At 40.7% G+C, this 23,592-nt stretch overlaps 2 protein-coding genes across 2 annotated transcripts in view; both read right to left on the minus strand.

The window, feature by feature from the left end:
• Positions 1-521: 521 nt before the first annotated feature.
• Positions 522-15,073, minus strand: LOC140169285 (uncharacterized). The gene is made up of 7 exons (XM_072192541.1): positions 14,236-15,073; positions 7,017-14,156; positions 5,797-6,207; positions 4,990-5,123; positions 3,450-3,604; positions 1,902-1,988; positions 522-681 (listed from the first exon to the last, which is right to left on the minus strand). Exons 1-7 carry the CDS (start codon positions 15,071-15,073, stop codon positions 522-524), a joined length of 8,925 nt encoding a protein of 2,974 aa, XP_072048642.1.
• Positions 15,074-15,089: 16 nt separating this feature from the next.
• The window catches only part of LOC140169286 (uncharacterized), a 69,766-nt gene continuing 61,263 nt past the window's right edge, over positions 15,090-23,592 (minus strand). The window contains exons 19-25 of the mRNA XM_072192542.1: positions 23,057-23,211; positions 21,250-21,380; positions 20,359-20,466; positions 19,558-19,716; positions 17,920-18,116; positions 15,130-16,217; positions 15,090-15,094 (exon numbers count right to left, since the gene is read on the minus strand). Of these exons, the coding sequence (XP_072048643.1) occupies positions 15,090-15,094; positions 15,130-16,217; positions 17,920-18,116; positions 19,558-19,716; positions 20,359-20,466; positions 21,250-21,380; positions 23,057-23,211 (1,843 nt within the window). The remainder of the gene's footprint in view (positions 15,095-15,129; positions 16,218-17,919; positions 18,117-19,557; positions 19,717-20,358; positions 20,467-21,249; positions 21,381-23,056; positions 23,212-23,592) is intronic.

Consider the following 23,592-nt stretch of genomic DNA (forward strand, 5'->3'; position numbering starts at 1 on the left):
CTGTGCACTTCTTCCAGATGACTTTCGAGCGCAGCATTTGGCAGCTTTATCAGTGATGAGTGCAAATTTGCACCTGCTTGATTCGATTGTTGGGTGTGTTTTTTGAACCAATATTACCTCGCTTTTATGGTATTTCTTTTGACATGGAAATTTGCAGTAAGCCCACCTTTTAAAGTTCCCATGGACGTAGTAACATCTCCTCAGCATTTCTACACTATTTATAAAAGTAAGCCATGCAAAACGAGACCTCAATGAACATTACTTTTGACCTTTCTTTCCAGAGGTGTACTAACCGGGGACTTGAAATATTGGGACAGAATTGGCCAGAAGCTGTAATATGCATCATCCTTTGGCCCTTTTTATGCCACATTTAGACCGCAATGACCTAATAGCATTACAATTGTATTTGAGGAATGATTTGGACATTTCTGTCCTGTTGTATTCAGTAATCATTTCGCCAGCATCGATAGTACCTCAACAATATAATACTAAGTCTTGCAAATCGAAACCTGTGATCTCAATTAACATGACCTTTGACCTACTAGTCTTACCTTGCTTTCATAGTATTTCTCCCTCTTGTCAGTGAGAATTGACCTGATGACTGTCCCTGTGTATTCAATAATCATCTCGCCTGCATCGATAGTACGCTTGCAGAACAAGCCACGTCCATGGATACGAGATCTGTGCAGAGGAACATTTTCAAAAATTTAGTTTTGACATTTATTTTGCTAATGATTCAACACTGCCACAAATATGTCCCTAAAGGCTTACCATCTCAATCGGCAGTGTTTTCATATCATGAATCAGAAAATAAACACTAAAAAACACCTAATGTTTGGCAAGTGGCGTGAAAATTTTGTGCCAGGTATTAAATATAGGCTTGTAACTCTGCACATGCAAGATTGACAAGTCTATTTTTTTATTAATTAAGATTGTTAATGAATATCTAAAGCAGTCTGCTTAAGAAATTGATCAGTGTCGCTATTCTAAAAGAGGGGAAAACAGCGTTTATAGTCTTCACGGTCCAGTACCTAAAAAATATATGTCTTTTAGGAAAACATAGAGGTTGGACTGTATCTTGAAACCTGAGTCCTTATGTAGTTTATGTGTTGATAACAAAGCAAGTTTGTCCACAGATCAAAGATATGATATTTCTCATTCAATTTTCACGCACATGCAATTTCTATTTTCTCTGAAATACCGGTAATTAAAGTTTACTACTTCATATAGATCTACAATCCCGGTCAAAAGTAATTGAAAATTTGAAACACTTGCGTGAAAATTGGACTGTTTTTAAACCGCATTTCTGCTGTAATTTATATCCAAAACTTGTGCTTTTGTTGATGTAAATCTAAGCACTTTTCTACCTACTGCAACAACACTCCCCAAGCTATGTTTGTTGTCTCTATGTGGCGTAACTCAATCAACCTGTTGAACATTGAACGGGGAAAGTGGGAGGGGGGGATTTGAAATACAAATATTGCAACAATTTTGGCTGAGACAGTTGGAGTTAGGAGAAATGTCACAATGAATGCAATGGTCCCAATGCCAACAATGTAAAATCCATTTTAACTTATATAATAATAAATATAGCCTAGGATTTTCCATTCCTCATCAGAGGAGCAGGTCATGCAGTCATGGTTGGTATTTATCGAAAATGTCCTGCTTGCTGGAAGTTGCTGCACCTAGATGACATCAGGTTCGAAATTTGGGTTCCGCAAATGTGGGATGTGTAAATGGGGTGGGGGTGGCAAAGATTTTGTGGCACATTTCAGGTAGGCATTAGCCGGCCCACATTGTCTTTGGCAAAAAAAAAATAACATCATTGCATCAATGATCACTGAAACCATTCAGAGATTCATCCTAATGTAACACAATGAAATGTTAACAATCTGACATACCTGTAGACGCCCACAGCTTCCTTTGCAGTTTCCTTGAGATGTCTGAATCGCATAGCCATTGGAAGATCCGATATACTGGTTGCACGTCTACGTAATGAAATAACACAGGTTGATATAAACTGATCACTTTGCAGACACAAAGACAGTGTTAATGTAAAAATATACTATACTGCTTGTCACCTCAAGATTGGTAGTGACATCAAAATACATCTCTGTATCTGAGAGCATGTTCCAATTGTGCTGCCTTTACATGTGAGCATATTATGCTGTGATTCTGAGAACGGTGCCCATGTTTCAAGCCTACGCAACATACACCTAGGTTTCATTATCACCGAGGTAAAGGACTTTTTATTTTTTCGGAGAAGAGCAGGTAGGGCAACTACTTGATTATATTTCTACATGTTCATACTACATACTCTGACAATTTTAGATAATTTGCACGAGTCCGTTTTTTTAAATCACATTTTTTGTTCCTAAAATGGGGGTTATAGCGCCCTCAACGGGCACTCTCTCCATTGGGCTACATGTAAAGATCAGTTATAGACAAATAGCCCTAAAATAAAACGGACTCGTGCGAATTTCCTCAAATTTTGCATATGATGTAGATTTAACATCTGGAATGTAATGCAAGTGATGTCGTTGCTGCTCTTCTAAATTCATTTTTAAAATGTCCGCCCCAGACCAAGGTGATGCATAACATATGCAGTGGTCTCACTCCAAACTTGGCGCGACAAGCAGTATTTAGTTCGTTTGGCTTCCTAGAGAAAGCAGTGTCCATGTGTGATACACACGCAATCAAAGGCGGTGTATAGGTAGCACGCCATGCAACTATACTGAGAATTTCAATTGAATGAACAAAGCTTTCACCACAGCTGTATTCATCCAACCGCGATCATATTTCGCTTATTTCAAACTGCAATGTGAAACACGACCTTGGATTATGGATACAACACTAACCAAGTGCGTTGGCATAATTGGATTCACTTCCGCATAATGCACACACAGTCGTACATGCTGGAGTACATCACACAGTGTACGCAAAAAATCGTCACAATATGCCAAGCTGTGTTCATTCAATTGAAATTTCCACTTATAAGTGACTGCGCTACATTGGCACACAGCCTTTGCTTGTGCAGACACTACTGTCTATAGGAAGCCAAATGGATGATAGAAGTGCTTTTTTCACTGTTACTTACAGTAATCAAATGGGCTATTTCAGTTGAAATACATACACCCCCCATGGAAGACATAACCTTAATCTTCCACACAGGGAGTGTGAATTTTAAATGGGGTTTCATAAATAAATCCATACACCCCGTATGGAACACACGACCTGTATCTTCCACACAGGGAATGTGAATTTTAAATGGGGTTACCTGAATAGGCTATTCCAGTTGAAATCTACACCCCTGAAATTAAGGTCATGTCTTCCATAGGGGGTGTATGGATTTCAACTAGAATAGCCCATTGCACTTATGCAAACAACAGCCAAATTACTTCTCTGTCTGATCACACATTCTTACACCACATACATCAAAATAAGCTTACCTAGCAGACTTGTACATGGTTTCCTCCTGCTCATCTGCATCGGTTGGTTGAGGGCGCTTTCTATGTTTTGATGCAAGGAAATTGAACATATCATAGTAGTTGCGTTGTTTGAATGGCTCAGTTTTGCATGCACCACTTTCATTGATTTCTAGCACCTGTTGGAAAATGTAAAACAAATTTTAATAATTGCTCTCAAAAATTACAGTAATTGCAACTTTTTGGCAGATCAAACTTATTGATCATATTTTTTAAGGGTCAAATGACAAATAACATTAAGTTGTTTGAAGCCCCTGTAATTGTGAAAATACAGTAAGCACCGGAAAAATGTGTGACTTTTTGAGAGCAAATTTCGCGCACCAATTTTAGAAAATTCACAATTTTCACGATTTATATTCCCAAAATGTGTGCATTTTCCCAAAAAAGTTCAAATCTGCAGTTTTTTAAATTAAATTAGGTGGCGCAGATTTGAATCCATTATAATTTAAGTCCTATGGTCTATTTTCTATACTTTTTTTGCAGATCACCATGCATTCTTTCAATTTTGTGGAAACTTAAAATTCATGGCCGAACCTAAAATTTGCGATTATACCCAAAATTCGTGAATTTTAGCATTTTTTTGCGCGTTGCAAATTCTCCTGGTGCTTACAATACAGTGACTTGACTATGCATCCAATCTCTTTTTCTTTTCTTTTTAATCTGTATAAAAGACGAATGATGAGTCTCGGATTCAAGGTGGGTAACCTGATTGACAATCTCATCCCCCACTTTACCTCATCAAAATACTGATTTTGGTATCAGATGAAAGATCATATTTTTCTCATAAACATATTGAAATTTGGCGTTCCAAATCGGTATATTTCCGAAGAAATCATCAAAATCTGCCGAATTAGGCAGTTTTTTGATGATATCTTCAGAAATAGACTGAGTTGGAACTTTTAATTTCAATATGTTTATGAGAAAAATAGGGCCTTTCACTTGAAATCAATATATTACACGCGATCATGATGATTATCATTAATAAAAACACTGTAGACTACCAATATCATCACGCTGTATAAATGTTGGTAATTCCATTAGGAATTAGTCACATTTACAAAAAACATTTACATGTTCTTTTTCCATGAGTGCTTGAGAGGGATGACACTTTATATTATACATAAGTTTTAAAGAATTTGATTTTCCAAATATATCAGATCACCTTCCTTTCAATCTGTGCCAATTTTGGCACAATTCAAATCTCTGCCAATTTGGGTAGATTCCAGTGCATTTTCCTGTTGGTCTTTGTCATGGTTGGCACCATTTGGGTCGATTTTGGTGTGTTTTCCCATTGGTCCTGGTCGGGGATGGCGCAGGGTATTTTTTAGCCAAAGTGTCTGGCTAAGTTCAGTTCTGATGTTCGAGAGTACCCGTATTAGTAATATTTTGGAAGGTTTTCCACCGTTTTAGCATTTGTTTGTTGAAAATGGTTAAGCTTGGGCAGCGCTACATGACGATATTTTACATGACGGTGTTATTAATATTATTCTACTTTTAAGCTTACCTCATCTAGCTCTGCATCATAGTACTGATGGTATTTGAATTTATAATCCTGACAGTTCTTGGCTCCATATAGCTGCTCTATCAAGAACACCAACGCGGCGTGGTTCACACCTAGGATCTTCAGTGGGTTGATGCCTATAATAAAACATTGTACACATCCATCAGTTAATTAACATACTTTTTGCTTCAAATATTGCTTATAAATATGGTCCTCAGCTCTGCTTCAGGTGATAATTACAAACACTGGCATACACCTCTGCACCCTATAATATTTTGCAGTAAACCTTTGCCGAGAGCGTATTTTAACAGAGCATCGTGTATTTACTTCTTTGGAACGCACTCGTCACTGATTGGCTGCTGAGGCGATCTGCTGTTGATTGACGAGTGGAAATTTATGAATGAACTTTGCGCCATACACGTTGTTATCTCCAACTTTCCAACATCACGGTAGTACGCGCTCGTCAAAGGTTTACTGCAAAATATTATAACAAAAACTATAACACTAAATCTTGACTTATGTTATTTACTTTTAGATACTGCATTTAATAAATACACAGCTCCCCCCACACCACATCAAGCTGGTATCTTACCTTCATGATACACAAACAGGGACACAAAAGAAACTTGTAATGGATGGCTTCATACCCTAACTGCCAGTCATCCACCGGCACCCTGGCTGAACAAGGCAGCTAGCAGTCGACTGGAAGTTGACCAGAAGGAGCTAGCGGTCGACCGACAGTTGAGTATTGAAGCCCTCCCTCTGCAAATGTTGTCACTACTAAACTTCTTTCTGCTTAACGTTACTCACCGGCAAAAGACAAATCGGTCATCCTCGTGTCACTCCTCCTCTCCTCCACCTTGCTGATAACTTTGCCCCAAGCTTCATCCATAGTCGTACCCTTAGCGCTGAAACCATCATCGCTTGTCACCTCAAATACCAGATGAGGTTCATTGTCTTTCTTGTCATCCACTTTTGGCTTTTTACTCTCTGCTTCCATTATCTGAAGCAGTATTGATGGCGAATCATCCTCTTCTTCCTCTTCCGGCGGTAATGACATCTTCTCGTCCTGGTCGAGATCCGATTGCACCATGGATTGTTCCGTCGATTCTAAATCTGCGATGGTGGATGGCTCTGGGACGTTTGTTGATAGTGATAATACAGGGGCTGCCCACTTGTCGTGCCTTCGTTTGGGGACGATGTGTGTTCTCAAATTAGGGGCTGTTGGAAATTAAAATTGAATAGAAGAGATTTATTGCACCACTTAACTCCCTGGACACTAGTCATCTAACAGCATTTCTGATTGATTGATAACTTGAAATGCTCATTTCAATTGCCAATTATGACTACGCTTTAAACTATTTATGGTCAAACTTGCATTTGCAGATGATCTTATTAATACCTTCATTGATTGGTTCAAAATTGGACATAATATTCATTTTGTCCAATCAGCAGGTAGTGCTCATGGGGTTAAAGCCTCATCCCCCAACTTACTCCCGAAAAGTTAATATTTTTATACCATCAGAAATTTTTATACCATCAGAAAACTATGACAACATCATGATTGTGTGCATAAGTAAATTCTTGCAAATTCAGTCGTTTGACAAAAATATCGTCTAATTTGTATTTTGGGGCTGTCGTCAGCCAGAGAGTACAACAAAGTAGCCTGCAGGGCGTTGTTGCCGCTGTAATACATCTATTCTTATTATTTGTAAGCAACCAAATACTATACGTATAAACGGTAATAAGCGACCTCTACAGTTGAAATCCATTAACCCCCTATATGTAAGACATGACCATAATCTCTCACACATGGAGTATAGACTTAAATGCAGTCACCCATTCAGGTTAACTCAATTTGAAATTCACACTCCTTGTGTGGGAGATTAAGGTTGTCTTCCATACTGGTTTATAGATTTCAACTAAAATAGCCCAATGGTTGGATATTGGTGCCCTAGCATTGAAGGCTAGTAGGCTACCCTGCCTATAAAGAAAGATTATGTAATAAAAAGAATAATACTAAATCTTACCAGTTGGATGTGGTACAATTCTTCCATCTTCATTTTGGTTACCATGTCCATCTTCTCCACCACCTACCACCACTCTATCTAAATCTTTGCTTGGTCCGAAAGTCGGCACTTTGGTACGAGCCTTGGGCAAGGACGATGGCGTTTTCTGCCGCACATGTGAGGATCTAGGTGGTACCTGTCCCGTCCTGGTGATTTCCAGAAGTTCATCCCCCGTTAGTTGATCAATTGCTCCGTGCAAGAATCCGCGTTCGTCAAACCAGACTGAACCTCCGATGTGAGCAGTCTTGCGCTTCTTTGCACCGTAAAGTTTTTCTTTATCTTGCGGAGATGTCTTTTGCTTGACACTTAATGCGTTAGTTTCTCGAGCTTCATTCTGATTTGCAATGTGTTTAGCCAAGTTCGGATAGGACATTGCTGCGATACCTTGACCTGGAGCTGGTCCTGATCGTACTTGGGCAAGTGGCTTCCCTGCCGCACCCGATACATATATATGCCCATAAAGTCCATCTTTATTTACTGCAGGCTGCGCACTGTTAGGAGATAAAATTCTTGGTCTTGTATGCCCCACAGTGGTCAAATGTTGCTGGGCAAGTGAATTCAGCATGTTAGTTGCGAGTGGATTCATGCCAGCCCTTGAAGACTTTACGTACATGTTTGATTTGGGCGTAACCGGTGAAGAATACGTAGTCCGGACAGGGATGGCTTGCGCGACAGTTGCTTGAAGCGGTGGTAGAACACCTAGGGTTGCTGCGATTGAGGTAGCTATCTGGTTGGTTGTCCCTTGGATTAACGCCTTGTTTGGGCTCTTGGAGCGCATTGAGTTTAAGGAGTGGCGTAAGATGGACACGTAATGCTGACGATCTATCGCTGTGGGTGCGGTGGGTGGAATAGGTGCCACACTACTAACTGGTGAATGATTGGTCGCTCCCTGGCTTGGCAATATCCCACTGGCAATTAACTGTGCATTGGTAGGGAGCAAATTACTCGCCGACACATTTGCAATGTGGCCCACCGTAGATGCTTGCGGAATTACCATCCCACCGACAGTACTGACGACAAATGGTTGAGGGCGCTGCTGCTGTAGATGAACAGGCTGTGGTGTGGAAACCTGAACGGTAATGTATTTGGGTTGTGCGTTGGCTACCTGCATTTGTTGCGGACGCACTTGGACAATACCAGGTTGGTGCCCACCGATGATTTCAACGTCTGGAGAGGATACCTGCTGTTGCATGGGAGCTGCAACTGGTGTTTGTTGTAACACCCCACGCATTGGCTGTCCTACTGATGGCTGATTAATCAACCTCTGATGTGTTGTGGTTGCATTGATTTGGAATGGCCCTGAGTGACGTATTGGTGCTGCTGATGTTTGATTGTTGTTGATCAGATATGAGCCACGACCGAGAACCGTTGGCAAACTTTGCTGCGTCGCACCTGTGGTGTACATTTGTACAGGACTATTAATCGCCTGAGGCGTCAACATGCGATGGATGGGTTGCAGCGAATTTCCACTCACGACCAATCTGGCGTCATTCATGACATCTTTCTGCACAAGAATCTTGTTCTGTATACTTTGCATTTGGTGTAGAGGAGATATCGTTGGTATAACTTGTATCGTTGGCGGCCGGTTGAGTCTCGTTTGGCATTGGTACGGCGCACGAGGTGTCAACACCATCGGTTGCCGCCCTCCGCCGCGCATTCTTATGCGACCACGCACTCTTGTTGGACCGAACGCTGAGGATTCCGTTCCTCCAGGTTGAGAGAATTGTTCTTTCGAGGCAGGTTGTACAATGGTGTAATATTGTGGGGGTGGCAAGGGATGAGTTGGGCTTACTATCGGCGATCTCGGAAGAGGTGCCATCTTGGGCATCTGCGTCGGACTCAGTACACGCTGAACTGGCAACTGAGGCGCTGGCAATTTGGGTGATTTAGGCGATAACATCGGAATAAACACCTGGTCTAATTTAGTCTCCGAAGTGTTCTCAGAACTCTGTCGATCATCTCTGATCTCAATGACCCCTGGACTGCTGCGTTTCTCGCTGGTCGTTAAACAGGACCGCAGAATCGGTGAGGTTTGCTGCGGTGCTACGCACACCGCTTTCTTTGGTGTCACCATGTCTGGATTAACAACTTCCGGTTCACTAGTACTTGCTTTTGGATTAGGTGATGTTACAGGACTACAAACTTCAACCCCATCCTTCTTAGGAATGGATAAGTCTAGAGGAGCTGCACTGCCACTTTCTACGACAGCATCTTCAGACCTATCACTAAGATTGGAAGCAACAGATTCGCATGGCCATGTATCAACAGAGTCTTGAGACGAAACATCATCCTCTATTTCTCTTATATTGGTATCAATTATTGCACTGAATAGTTCTTCTGCAGGACTTATTTCCTCCTTTGAGGATTCTTTCTCTACATAATTTTCACTTAGTAGAGGAAGACTATCACTTAACTTTTGTCCACAGGTCTTTTTTACTTCTTTCTTATCCAAAATCACTGTCTTAACCACCGTCTCTGTTACGTCTTTCTTATCCGCAGTCGTCGTCTCTTCAAATGCGCTGTTCTCCTTTGTGTTGGAAGAGAGCTGTTTGCGTCTTCTCAAAGCCAAGATGGTCAAGTCCTCCAAGGTTTTCTTATATAAAGCCGAGTCTTTGTATCCTGCTTCCGCTACACTAGACTTCATATTCCCTGTTGTCATTTCTGCAGATACATGTATCGTCTCCGAAGATTTTGCCGACTTTCTGTGTGACTTTTCAGAAGCTGCCAAATCGTTTCCTGTCTCTGGAGACCAATCTGGGTCACCAACAGTTTTATCTTTCTTATATAAAGCTGAGTCCTTGTACTCTCCTCCTTCACAAGACCTCACATTGCCTGTCAACGTTTCTCCAGATATTTGTATCCTCTCCAGAGATTTTACCGCCTTTCTGTGCGACTTTTTAGGAGCAGCCGAATCGTTTCCCATCTCAGGAGACCAATCTGGGTCAACAACGGTTTTATCTTTCTTCCAACTCATAGATCCGACTCTCTTTGTTTTCCTTGTTCGTTCTCTAGGTTTTGGTGGCGGATCATCGGCCAACATGAAGTCATCCTCATCAGTCTGTACATCATCATCAACTTGAATGAAATCCGTTTGGATCTTTGGCTTCAGAGTCCTACCGGATGCTGATACGAGTCTTTCCTCAAAATCAATTTCCATTCTTTCCATTGTCCTTCTGCTGCTGTTTCGTCTCGTCATCTTCTCCTCCTCACCGATATCATCACATGAAACGTCCCAGTCATCTTCCGCCTGGATCTTCGGTGTTCTATCTCTTAGTTTCCTACCAGTATCGTCCACCTGGACTTTCTGTGTTCTATCTCTTAATTTCCTACCGGTATCCTTCGCCTCATTGACAGGTTTCTCTTTACTTCCACTACACACAGATCTATCCACAGAGTTCTTCCTCGGTCTTCCGCGCCCTCTCTTCGGTTCTACTTTATTGATGGTATCTGGTATTCTTGATCTTCCATGAGCTTCTGTGTTGACATGTGTGATTTCACTGACCTCTTTTGCAACTTCTTGAGTATCAGTCACCTCATTGACAGGTTCCTCTTTATCTTCGCTACACACGGAACTATCCACAGAGTTCTTACGCTGTCTTCCGAGCGATCTCTTCGGTGTGATTTCTTTGACCTCTTTAGCAACATCTTGAGTATCCTCCACCTCATCGACAGGTTCCTCTTTACCTTTGATACACATGGAACTATCCACAGAGTTCTTCCGCGGTCTTCCGAGCCCTCTCTTCGGTGTGATTTCTTTGGTATTCCTTCCGCTTCTACGAGGCCCACCTTCAACAGAAGCATCCTCTAATATCTGGTCCTTGTTTTCCTCTACAAATTGTGCAGCGCGAATTACAGATTCCTTCGCACTCCCCCCAGTTTTTTTTGGACGGGGAGCTTTGCCTTTGCGTCCTGAAGATCTATCTGGAGTCACTTTGACATCACTATTTCCACTGGTTGCAGATGAAGCACCACTTGGCGTTCTTGACCTGATTTCTCGTCCAGCTTTCTTCTCATCGTTTTTATCCAAATCTCCTTCAGTCTTCGTACATTCGTCATCATGTGCATCATCATCATCACCTGTTTCGGCTATTCTAAGCAGTCGTCTCGCGGTGCTTCTCATCGGGTATTTCTTCCGTCCTGGTTGACTGATATCGATCACGTCAAGGTTGGATTCTGGCACAAAATCATCAAAATCAGTCAAGCTCTCACTCTGTCTTCTGTACTGCTTCTTGGGATGATTGCCAGACTGTGTTTCTCCTGCTGCCAAATTGGACGTCTTCTCATCACCCTCGGCATTCGCAAGACTTTCCACACCAGGTGTCACCTTCAATGCTGGTTCGCTTTCGTGTCTTTTTCGTTCATCTGCTTTCTCCTCTGGCTCTTTACCTCTTGCCAGCTGAACTTCTACAGATTTCTTGATAAATTCTCTCAGGGCATTCTTCCAATTTGGGGAGATGCACCGTGGATCTTTCTTAGCCTGTGATGACGAATCAGATGAAACACTTGTCTTTTCAACTGTAGCAGCATTTCTTGATGGTATAATATTAAACACATTTCTCTCTTCACTCTGCAATTCTTTCCCAGCTTCTGGTGCCGCTGATTTATTTGCAATTGCCGTCTCTTTCTTACTCATCTCACCAGCACCAGGAATCCTGTCATCTCCAACCTCCTCTTCATCATCCAGTATTTCAATCACATCATCGTCATCACTTTCTTCATCAGCTTTGCCTTCCTTCTCACCGTCACCCCTCGCTTCATCACTATCTAGAGTCTTTGACGCCAAAGCATCCTGCACCGATTGTTCAACTTCTTCCCTGTTACCAAGCATGCTTTCATTGCTGGGATGAACGTTCTCTTGAGCGGTGGTATTTTGTAGCGTCACATTTGCTTCTGACGAACCAAATTGATGTTGCAGACTTGTTTCATCATTACACGACTCATCTACCTTGCTTGGAATGCTGGTATTTGCAACAGAATCCAGTCTTACGTCGTTATCTTCTATTGTCTCAGTAACAGGTTCTTCGTTCTCTTGCATGTTTACATTGTCTTCTCTGCTTTTGATTTGTTTAGGCAGAACCTCTTCAAGAATATTGGCTAACATCCCAGATGGTCCTTGATCGCTGGAATCGGAGAATACCTCGCAGTCGGATACCACATCAACCTCCACAATGGAATCCCCATCACTGTCCTCATCCTCCCTAACTTCATCTGCTGGTACTTTATCTTCTTCAACGTTGGGGAGATCTTCCATTTGATCTTCAAGATTCACAGATGCATCATTTGTTAAATCCCCACTTGAAGACTGACATCTTAGATCATGCAAGACAACAATGGGTGTCTTTGTCACTGAGACAATCACCTGTGATGGAGATGACGGTGGTGTTTGGAAACTTTCGTCCGATGACTGCGCAGATTCCTGTGGCAATGTTTTCACACTTCTATCCGGACCATTGTCTCTTTGAATCAGCATGTCCTCATCAGCAATCTTTTGAATCTTATCATTCTCCAGTACCTCAGTAATTCCATCGTCATGGTTCGTAATGGTATCCATTTCCTTGTCTCCTGGAGTTGATGACGACTTCACTTTCTGGACATTCTCTTCAACTTGTTTCTGTTCCTGGTGAATAGTGCCCACTTCGTTTGTTTCTTCTGTATCATGAAGACTGTCTTTCTTTCCACTCTCACCTTTTGTTGACTTAAATATGTCAAAGATGTTCATACCTCTTTCAAATCTGTTTACAGTTACAGGCACTTCCGATGCCTCCATATCTTTATTGATCGAATGTTCTGATTCATCAGGCACTTTGATGATTTCCATGGATTCGGGACCAGACTTCTTTGCCGTTTCCAATTTTACAAGGATCCTATCTTCAGCATTATCCACAGCAGTGTCTTCTTTTTGAGGCATACTCACAACATCAGCAGATGGTGTCCAATTTTCATCACTTTCTTTCTCCTCAACATCAAGAATATCTTTTGGTACAATACTTGATTCATCTGCCTTAAGTCCGACATCTGCTGCTTCATCTCCGTCAATAGTTGTCTTAGGCAAGTCCACTTCTGATGAATCTGTTGTCAAATCTACAACCTGTTCATCTGCACCTGTCTCAGATGTTGACTCTTCTTGAGCTACACTTGCCTTTTCCACTTTCCCGTCCACCTCTTCATCAAGCATGCCATGATCGGAAGATACCTCCTTGGATACTACGACTGCTTCATCTTTCTGAGCAGAAGTTGCTTCATCAAGATCTTCAGACTCTCCACCTGGTAAAGTATTACTGGATGATGATGCAGTTGTGCCATCAACAAGATCACCTGCAGGTGATCCTGAAAGTGATGCATGCAATTCTTTCTCTTCAGCTGGAACATCTTTGCTTTCTCCAGCATCAGTCTTAGAGGTGTCCATTTCTGGAGCATCACTGGGAGGTAATCTAGAGCCACCATTTTCACCAGTAAGATCTTCTTGACTTGAAGTTGCCTTGCTGACATCTTCAGATTCCCCATCCAGCAAAATATCACTGGATGCTGCTTCTGGAGAGCCTTTCACAAGATCACTTTCAGCTTTATCAGATGGTGATACGATTGATTCTTCCTCTTGAGCTGAAACATCTTTGCCTCCTCCAATGTCAGCCTCACTGGTTTTTAGTGAACCATCACTTGCAGATAACTTAGGGTCATCACTTACACCTGTCGCAAGTTTGGTGTTATTCGTTAGGTCAACAACATCATCATCATCATCGGAGCTTGATAGTGTAAGATGAAATTCACCATCAGAGCTAGTTTCACCTGCGTCAAAGCCAGGAGGTATTCCAGACTCGCTATTTTCTCCTGTATCAATACAAGGAGGTATTTCAAGCTCGCTAATTCCACCTGTATCACTACCAGGAGGTATTTCAGACTCTCTAGTTTCATCTGTATCAATACCAGGAGGTATTTCAAGCTCGCTATTTTCTCCAGTATCAATACCAGGAGGTATTTCAGGCTCACCAGTTTCATCTGTATCAATACCAGGAGGTATTTCAGGCTCGCCAGTTTCACCTGTATCAATACCAGGAGGTATTTCAGGCTCACTAGTTTCACTTGCATTTGTAAAGTCCATTCCTGGTACAGGTAGTGTAATCAGATATATGGCTGTCAACATTCAAATCCTTATTAAGGGTGTCTTCCATTTTAGGTTCACTGTGACTATCATCCTTAGTTTCCTCTCGTCCTGTTGATTCTATTTCATCTTCAGCAACATCTCCAACATCCTCTGGATTTGACTTCAAAGGTTGGACATCTTGATGCTGTGATTCATCTGATGTAGCTTGACTTGAAGCACCATCTGGAAGTTGTAAGCATTCACCTTGTTCCGATTCTTTCTGTTGATCATCTACCATTTGTGGCATACTAGTGTCTTCCTGCTTATGGTCATCCACCACTTGTGACATATCAGCCTCTTCCTGCTTGCCTTCATTCATTATATCCACTGTAACCACATTGTCATTGTCACTACCTGAATCTTTAGCACACACTTCATCAACATCACTTTCCTGAACAACTTTCTTTGCTTCAGGACTACCAAGATCATCCTGAGTTTTCTCCTTTTCATCTCCCACCACCAGTATTGCACATTCCTCTTTCTCTCCCTGAGATAAACTACTTGCTTCGTTTCCAACTAAACCTTCACCAACATCTTTGGCAGCTGGCACACTACGGTCACCTTCAGCTGATGGTTCTGATTCATCGACTACTGCAAGAGGTTGAGGTTCACTCACAGATTCTACACTTTTCGACTCTGCAACCAATTCTACATCCTCCGTCTCCTGACTTTGATCTTCTACCTGCTCTTTGGTGCTCAGATCATCATGTTCCAAATCAGTAGCTTCAGCATCTTCAAGCTTATGCTCCAGGTTGGTATCGTCAGCTTGATCATTTGCTGCTACTAATTCCTCCTTTTGTTGCCCTGTACTAGAACCACTCACACCAGCTTTGTCAATATCTTCATCTTTAGACTCAAGATCATCGTTACCAGGCATGCCAGGATCGGCTTCTTTACCCTTGCCGTTGTCAATGCTTTCAACAATTTCCCGACTCTCCGTTGAAGACTCCTCCACGGCAGATTTCTCTGTACTTGAATCAATCTCGGCAGCTTTGTCAATATCTTCATCTTTAGACTCAAGATCATCGTTACCAGGCATGCCAGGATCGGCTTCTTTACCCTGGCCATTGTCAATGCTTTCAACAATTTCCCGACTCTCCGTTGAAGACTCCTCCACGGCAGATTTCTCTGTACTTGAATCAATCTCGGCAGCTTTGTTGATATCTTCATCTTTAGACTCAAGATCATCGTTACCAGGCATGCCAGGATCGGCTTCTTTACCCTTGCCATTGTCAATGCTTTCAACAATTTCCCGACTCTCCGTTGAAGACTCTTCCACAGCAGATTTCTCACCATCTGTTCCTACCTCTTTATTTTCCGTATCCACAAGCTCAACTCCCAAGTCACCCTCATCACTTATCCCATCAGGCAAGTTCTCCATAAACATCACCACTTGATCTAGCGACTGTTCCTCTGATAACGCTTCCCCAATCAACTTTTCGACAGATTCTAACGAATCGTTGAACGAATCGTCCAATTCAATATTGATCTCAATATTATCTGCATCCTCCTGGTTGATATCGCCACTTGCAATGTCAAAGGTTGTTTCCATGGAGTCAGCACCGTGTGATTGTGCAGCAGCATCGTTCAGACTCGCCACCATTAGACTCAAGTTGTCCGTCAAATCACCCTCGTCATCTAATACTGGACTCGGTGATGTTGTGCTCGGAGATGGTGTACTCATTTCTCTGACAACACTCTGAGGTAGATGTTTCAACGTCTTTTCCGACAACCCAGCTGATTTCTGACGAGGCCAAGAAAGACTTAGCTTATCTTCACTAGAAGTCCGTTTTCGCTTTCTAGTTGATGAAAAGCTACTGCTCAAAGGATCTTGCAGTTCGCGAAGCATGCGCAACTTTTTGAACTGAGCCGGGTCATACGTTGGGTCATGTGCCGTTGTCAGGTTGGTTTCTTCAATGATGCGCGGATTTGCGATTTTGTCCGGTTTGAATTCTGTAATGCGTACCGTGTAGACGCATCGTCGTCGTGGATCCTGTGTACTCCAAAATACCCTCTGGATCCTGGCGAACAAGAATAAAAAGTAAAATAATTTAAGTAAAATTTGACCCGCTTCTTAAATTGCACATAGTCTAATATGGTGGCTGGTATTTGGTGTTGCACAATGAACAAACCAATTTGGATTTTGTGGCAAGAAACATGCTCAAAATATGATGCAGTTTCTAATTGCTTTGCTACTAAACACATTTGATCATAAATCAAAATTAAACTTAAAGATGTAGCCCTGCTTTTGGTTAAGTTCCATAGGGAATTAGTTAAGGTTAAAATTTATCCATGTGAATTCTGTTCTGTCTGTCATCAAAGTAACAGGTGTAAGTCAGTTCTTCTGTGGTGAACTGGCCAAGCGGGGCTTCCTCTTTAAGCAATATTGTAAGATTTCTGAAACAATAAGATATTTTATACATCACTATTTCAATTCATTCCATGTATCTATTGTGAATATGATTGGACGATTGGCTGAATTAAATCCCAAGTTCCAAACAAAAAATTAAATAGAAAATTACCCCAAAACAACATTGTGGTATTTTAGATGTTAGTACATTTAATACAATCATGTGAAAATCAGAATTTAGAAAAACTATTCAGGGCAGTATTCTCATCAAATCTCAGGATATTGCTTCAATGCAAGCATGCTCTGAATTCACTATCCAATGTCTAGTATTTTTCTTCTTTTAAATGTGTTCTACCAAAGTGAGGTTAGTGATATATAGTCCAGTCAAAGTCGGTTTTGACTCACCACTAATTGCAACAGAATTTTTTTCACTGCTATGAATGTCAGAGATGTCCCCTGAACAGCATACAAAAAGTATACTAAATAAACTGGGTGGAAAGGTAGTTTTTGGCGGGAAAAGGTCATACAGGGGCCAAATTTCAAAATTGCTCCAATCATTTGAAAAACTATACCAAATTATTCCTCTAGTCATGAGGATTCAGAAAAAATATAGTTTGCCATATCTGTGATGTAAGGTCAAAGGTCAAATGTTGGGTTCAACAGAGGTCAAAAAACTAAAAATTGTCTGATTTTAACCAAAATGGACTCAAATTGTTCGGCTTGCAGTCATTTAAAGAATATTTGCACTGTTTAGGTTGTTTAATTAAATGCGTAACATCGAAAACTAGGTCGGGGACCTCTTTTATCCTGCTACCTAGGTAAAAAAACATCCAAGATACGGCAAACTATTCTTATTTTGGAGTGTTTTAAAGTACGAACACATTGAGACCATTTTAAAGCAGATCGGAGCATTTTTTCGAAGTTGACTCATGTGGAGCCCAAAATTTGACCTTTGACCTTTTTGCTTATAACTTGAGAATGGTACATCACAGATATGACAAACTATACTTTTTCTGGATCTTTAAGGCTAGAGGAATGCTTTGGTATAGTTTTTATAAAGATTAAAGCAATTTTGAAATTTGACCCCTGTATGACCTTTTCCTGCCAAAACTACCTTTCCACCAAGTATATTTTAGTATATATTTGGTATGATGTTCAGGGGACATCTCTTAAATGTATAAAAGTGAAAACAATTCTGTTGCAATTAGTGGTGGGTGATAGCGGTGGGTGACACCACTAGTTGTTTAGATTGACTGGACTAATAGTACACTTTGGCAATTCACTCAAAGTATTGGACTTGCACAAAATGTTCCCCCTTAAATGCTCTCACAAGTAAATAAAGAGTAAGTCTTCAAAACAAAGAATATACTTACTTGTATTCTATTGGAAACAGTGTATCCTTGGTTCCTGATAGAGGGCCAAGACGACCTAGGCTATCCAGGGTCAATGACCCCACCATGAAGTTGATCCTGTTGACCTGGACACCATTAATGAATTGTCTGTTCATCTTCATGCTTTCAAAACTCACACAAACACGGCGGAGGACGGCAAACATGTCATTATCAACAAGCTGGAAAGTAATCAACAAACACAAAGTATGAATAATAATTCCAAATATTTCAAAGCAAATACCCACCCACATGCAAAGGAATAAAATAATATTTGAAATTAGTCACCAATTTGGTTTTAATTAAGTTTTCTTTTGGTTGCAGGCACACTTCTGTATATACACCAGGCACAAAAAGAAACTCGTCACTTATAGTCATCCTTGCTGTTCAACAACCTAATAATTTTGGATTATTCTGAAATATACATTTTGTTAATTGGACGTTGCTTTCTCATTTGACACCCTGTTCGTGAACATCGAACAAGATTTGACCAAGATATGCGTTTCCAAACCGTCAAACCCCAAAATCAAAAGCTGCAATTTCAATTATTTTCAATGGGAACGCACCGTTGTATTGCACACAAGCACCACGGGCCAATCAATAAAGCACACAGTGTAACAGGCACAATTGAATCCTTAAAATTGCAACTTTTGATTTTAGGGTTTGAGGGTTTGGAGGCGCATATCTTGGCCAATTCTTGCTCGATTTTCACGAATAGGGTGTCAAATGAGAAAGGCAAAGTCCAATCAACAAAATGTATATTTCAGAATAATCCAAAATTATCAGGTTGTTGAACAGCAAGGATGACTATAAGTGACGAGTTTCTTTTTGTGCCTGGTGTATAGTTCATATAGCAAAACCTCCAATTGGGCTATTCTAGTTGAAACCATCAATGGTAGACATGACATTAATCTCCCATATACTAGGGGTATAGAAGGAGTCACCCATTCAGGTAACCACATTTGAAATTCTCATTCCCAGTGTGGTTACAATTAGCAAACCGATAATATCAACTTTAAACTGTTTATTTTAAAACTATTTCTTTTGAGGTTTTGTTTTTTTTACTTTTCTTTTCAATTTACAAGAATAAAACGATAATGTGATGGGTCAGCAGTGGCATAGTATCATATATATGCACATTTCCCCAATGGAAGTGAACATTTAAAAAATCCCAGTACAAATTGTGGAAAAATGGCAGATGAACCCTAATCATGCTCGGTGCTCGCTCAATCATGTTCTGTGCCCCCGATCGAATGACTCACGCTAAGCTACTGTGGGTCAGTTACAGCTTTTTGGAGTACAATAATCTATTCTCCTTAAAATCTGATTACTTGTTTCCCAATATGTGACATGATCAAGGGGAATGAGTCACATGTCAACCCTGGTCGAAAATGAGTTTTACATGTTTCTAAAAAGGACATTGAGAGCTTTCAGAAACTGGAAACCCCATGTTGATACGACTTTTCTTTTTTGAAGTTATGGCAATTTTATCAATCGATGAAAACAATATAAAACAAAAGAATTTTAATACTTTCTTTGCCAATATCTCAAAATCAATATTAGTGACATCCGACTCATTTCCCTTGATCGTGTCACATATATTTTCCCAAGTAAATTTATTACCTTTTTCCTGACCATCCTGGAATGTCTGGCACAGAATACTTTCTTGTCTTCCTGAAATAGTGCATTGACCTGTCTTGCACACATGAAATGGTAGTTGGCAGGGCAGTTAGGTGTACAGCAGCCGACGGTTGCACCCGTTTTGTGGCAATAATCACACCTCTGTTGGGGAGAAAAAAGTTAAATGTTGAGAAATGTAATGCATCAAGAAAAAATACTTGTTACTGATATTTTTAGTTGCAGTTTCCATTTATTACCGGCGAGGCTTTTGATCAGACGCAAGCTTAAAATCTGTTACCTTCAGGCCGAGTGGTCAAAATATCATTACTATCCTCAATATCCATACTTTTCTAGTACAATATTTATATGAGCAAAGATAATCACTGAACTGGAATCGACCCAATAAATTGGTGTGTGAAATACTAATGTCAGAGTTTAAGGGATTTAGTAATTACCTCAACATACATGCATGAGAATGGCTTTTTTGAAAACTGTCTGAAAATTAAGCGTGTGAATTCGGCCTTAAAAGGCCCAAAACAGACCGAAAATAAACATGTTAATTTGGACAACAAAACTGCCCTCATGCCTGGACATAATTAATAATAGGGCAATATCGATCGATCAATGCTGCAAGTAGGATTATAGTGACCATTCCACTATGGTAATTCCTTGGCGATAGTTTTAGAGAAGACTTAATTGGAGAAGTCTAAAAGAATTTTTTTTTTTCAGTCAGGGATACTGGATCTGATTCTTCTATATGCTGCAATTGTGTTTGTATCCAGATGGGTATGCCGCCTTACTCACCATCTTACAGCCTCTGGAGATAGCTGTGTGTACATTAATCAATGAACCATCCACTTCTTCAAACACTTCAGCAGACCATAAGGCACAGTTGATGTGGATCCAATCATTCTGGAGGCAAAATCAAATAAATTGGACAAAAATGTTAAATAATCAGACCAGAAAAGTCGCCACAAATACAACACATTACACCGAGAAACTGACTTACACCTGTTACTTTGATGACAGACCAAATAGAATTAAAATAGGTTTTAGAAGGTTTTATTTCAAACTCTAATGGTGACCCACAGGTCAAATTGCTAGAATTGTACATTAAACACACCTAAAGAGACACAATGCAATTTGCAGGCAGCAGCTTAATCAGCGCCAATATTGCAACATTGAAACAAACAACTTTACAAACATCCAATCCAACCCAATCCCCCAGTAGGCAATGAGGATAAAGTGCCTTGCCCAAGGACACAACACGTTGGCACGAGCGGGGCTCGAACTCGCAACCTATGGATTATGAGTCAGGCGCCTTATCCACTCGGCCACAAGGGCTCCCATGCACAAATGGATAAATTTCAACCATGAACTTGAACCATAAGTGGGATGGCCTCTTTAAATGGGATTGGAGCTAAAGGTTGTTCAGCTTATATTATAATTGGTGCATGCTTAAATGTGATTTTACACAATTGTGAGCTGGGACTCTGTTGACACATAGAGAAACCAAAACCACATATTTTGCTAATTATAAGTCGAACAAACTTAAGTCTACCAGTGTTATTGGAATGATCATCACTATAATGTCCATGCTATTATGTCCACAACAACAATGAAACAATACACCCCTACAGTAGGCCTAGCCTACAGAACACCCCCATAACATAAACGCCTTTAACAGGTCCTTACCTGACCACAATACAGCAGTCTGCCAGCATTGTTGGGATCATCATCGCTATATTGGCCACACAATGCACAGCGACGCAAGTCTTCAATGCTGGGATCTGGAGGAGGTGTCTCAGTACGATTGCTGTCCGATGCTGAAATGAGAAACAAAATGCATATTGTATATCATATATGTTATTTATCAAAATAATTGCATGATATGATCCACATTTTGTGACCTACTACCGGGAAACGAGTATAAAGTCGCAAGTTGGTAGTTTAAAAATGCCCTGGATACTGAGTTGATGTTTTTGTTTGCCGCGCACCTGTTCAAGTCAGTAGTAATTAAGTATGTCCTTCGTAAATGGCCCATTGTGCCACCATTCACAAAGGACATACAGACATACTTCTGGCTTTAACAGGTGCATGACAGGAACATCAACTCAGTAGCCAGGGCATTTCAAAACTACCAACTTTTTTATCTTCATTTCGTGGTGACAGGTCACATGAGTGAATCAAAAGAAAGAAATGCTGCACTTGATTTTTTAGTTACAGGCAATATGAGAATTTTCACAATTTGTTTTTATTGATTTCATAATTTTGCAGGATTAACTTGGTTATCATATCTAATTCGAGATTTACAGCATTTGCTACATTTTACCTTTGGAAACAAGGAATATTTCAAGGTCCAAAACAAAATGTCACAATTTTTCACAATAGTCCTACCCCTGCATGTTATTAACCCAATTCTAAGCTATTCACAATAAGGCGCCGCCAGCAGTTTGCGATATAATCGGGATGTATCATGGGAAAAGGTCGACATCCAAGTCCGCGCAATACGAATATTACCATGCTATTACATAGGAACACATGACAATATTTTTTAGTTTGTCAATTTAACGGTGTTACACGCGAATCGATACTCAATAATACTTAATAATGTGATTTGAAATGTGCACAATTAATTTTTTTCTCTATCGATTTGCGTGTAATACCGTTATATTGACAAATTAAAAATATTGTCACGTGTTCCTATGTAATAGCATGGTAATATTCGTATTGCGCGGACTTGGATGTCGACCTTTTCCCATGATACATCACGATTACATCGCAAACTGCTGGCGGCGCTTTATTTATTGTGAATAGCGAAATTGATTCAAGTGTTCTTCTGCATTAATTGATCAGCAAATCAGACCACACATTCTATTTTGAGTGCTATTTTCGACTTGTTAAAAATTACGCTACTTGAGGGCCATTTACTGTGACCTAGCAGACCGACCTGCTGTGCCTGAATGCTAAAGAGTGTGGTAATGACCTATTCCAGTTGAAATCCATACACCCTGTGGAAGACGAGAGCACGGTGGCTCAGTGGTTACTGCCTTGGACTCATAATCTGAGAGCTTGCTCGGCGTGCACGGGTTTCGATTCCCGTCCCACCACCGTGTTGCGCCTTGGGCAAGGCGCTTTGCCTCGCTTGCCTCACCCCAACCAGGTGCAATGGAAAGCTGTTAGGGTAGTCACAGTCGTTGTACTGATGGACCCTCGCCACTTGTAGGCTGCAAACGTGGTTTCGACATATTCTAATGACGGCGGAATAAATGTAAAGCGCTTAGAGGCTGTTTACGGCATAAAGCGCTATATAAATGTCTACATTTATTTTATTTATTTAAGACATGACCTTAATCTCCCACACAGGGAGTGCAGATTTTCAATAGAGTCACCCATATAGGTAACCCCATTTGAAATCCACATTCCCTGTGTGGGATATTAAGGTCATGTGATCCATAGAGGGTGTATGGTTTACAACTGGAATAACCAGTAGCCTGCTTACCTTCAGAGTTAGTATCTGATATCTTCTTGATAGCTGGTGTAAATTTCTTGAGAGGTGATGGTTGGAGTGTACTTGGTATATGTTGATTCCTGTGTTTCCACTGGGCATATTCATGGTCTCTGTGAGGAGGTAGTACAGCATCTGGCAGCATACCACTGAAAACAATAAAAAAACAGAGAAAGAATTAATTGTTAATACATTTAGTACATACAAGTGGAATTTCAGTATGTGTTTGTAAGTGAGAAATGCACAGTCCTACCATGGTTCAGCCATGAGGACTGTCTCAACTCCAATCTTTCCTGATAATCTTTTCCTCTCTGTGCCACCTGTACAAAACCCTTAGTCACTTCACCCTTCTCCTTATCAGGGTTGTAGCTAAGCTACAGTGGGCAGTAGTGAGCGACAGCAGTTTTGGAGCCCATTACTCAGCTGTAATTTCAGTACTGGAGCCCAATACTCGGAGCTCAAAGTCGCACAATTTTATTATATTATAATTAATCAAGAATTACACTGTCAATTTTGGCAACAAATTGCCA

This window comes from Amphiura filiformis, chromosome 14 (assembly GCF_039555335.1).
Source record: "Amphiura filiformis chromosome 14, Afil_fr2py, whole genome shotgun sequence".
NCBI classification, from domain to species: domain Eukaryota; kingdom Metazoa; phylum Echinodermata; class Ophiuroidea; order Amphilepidida; family Amphiuridae; genus Amphiura; species Amphiura filiformis.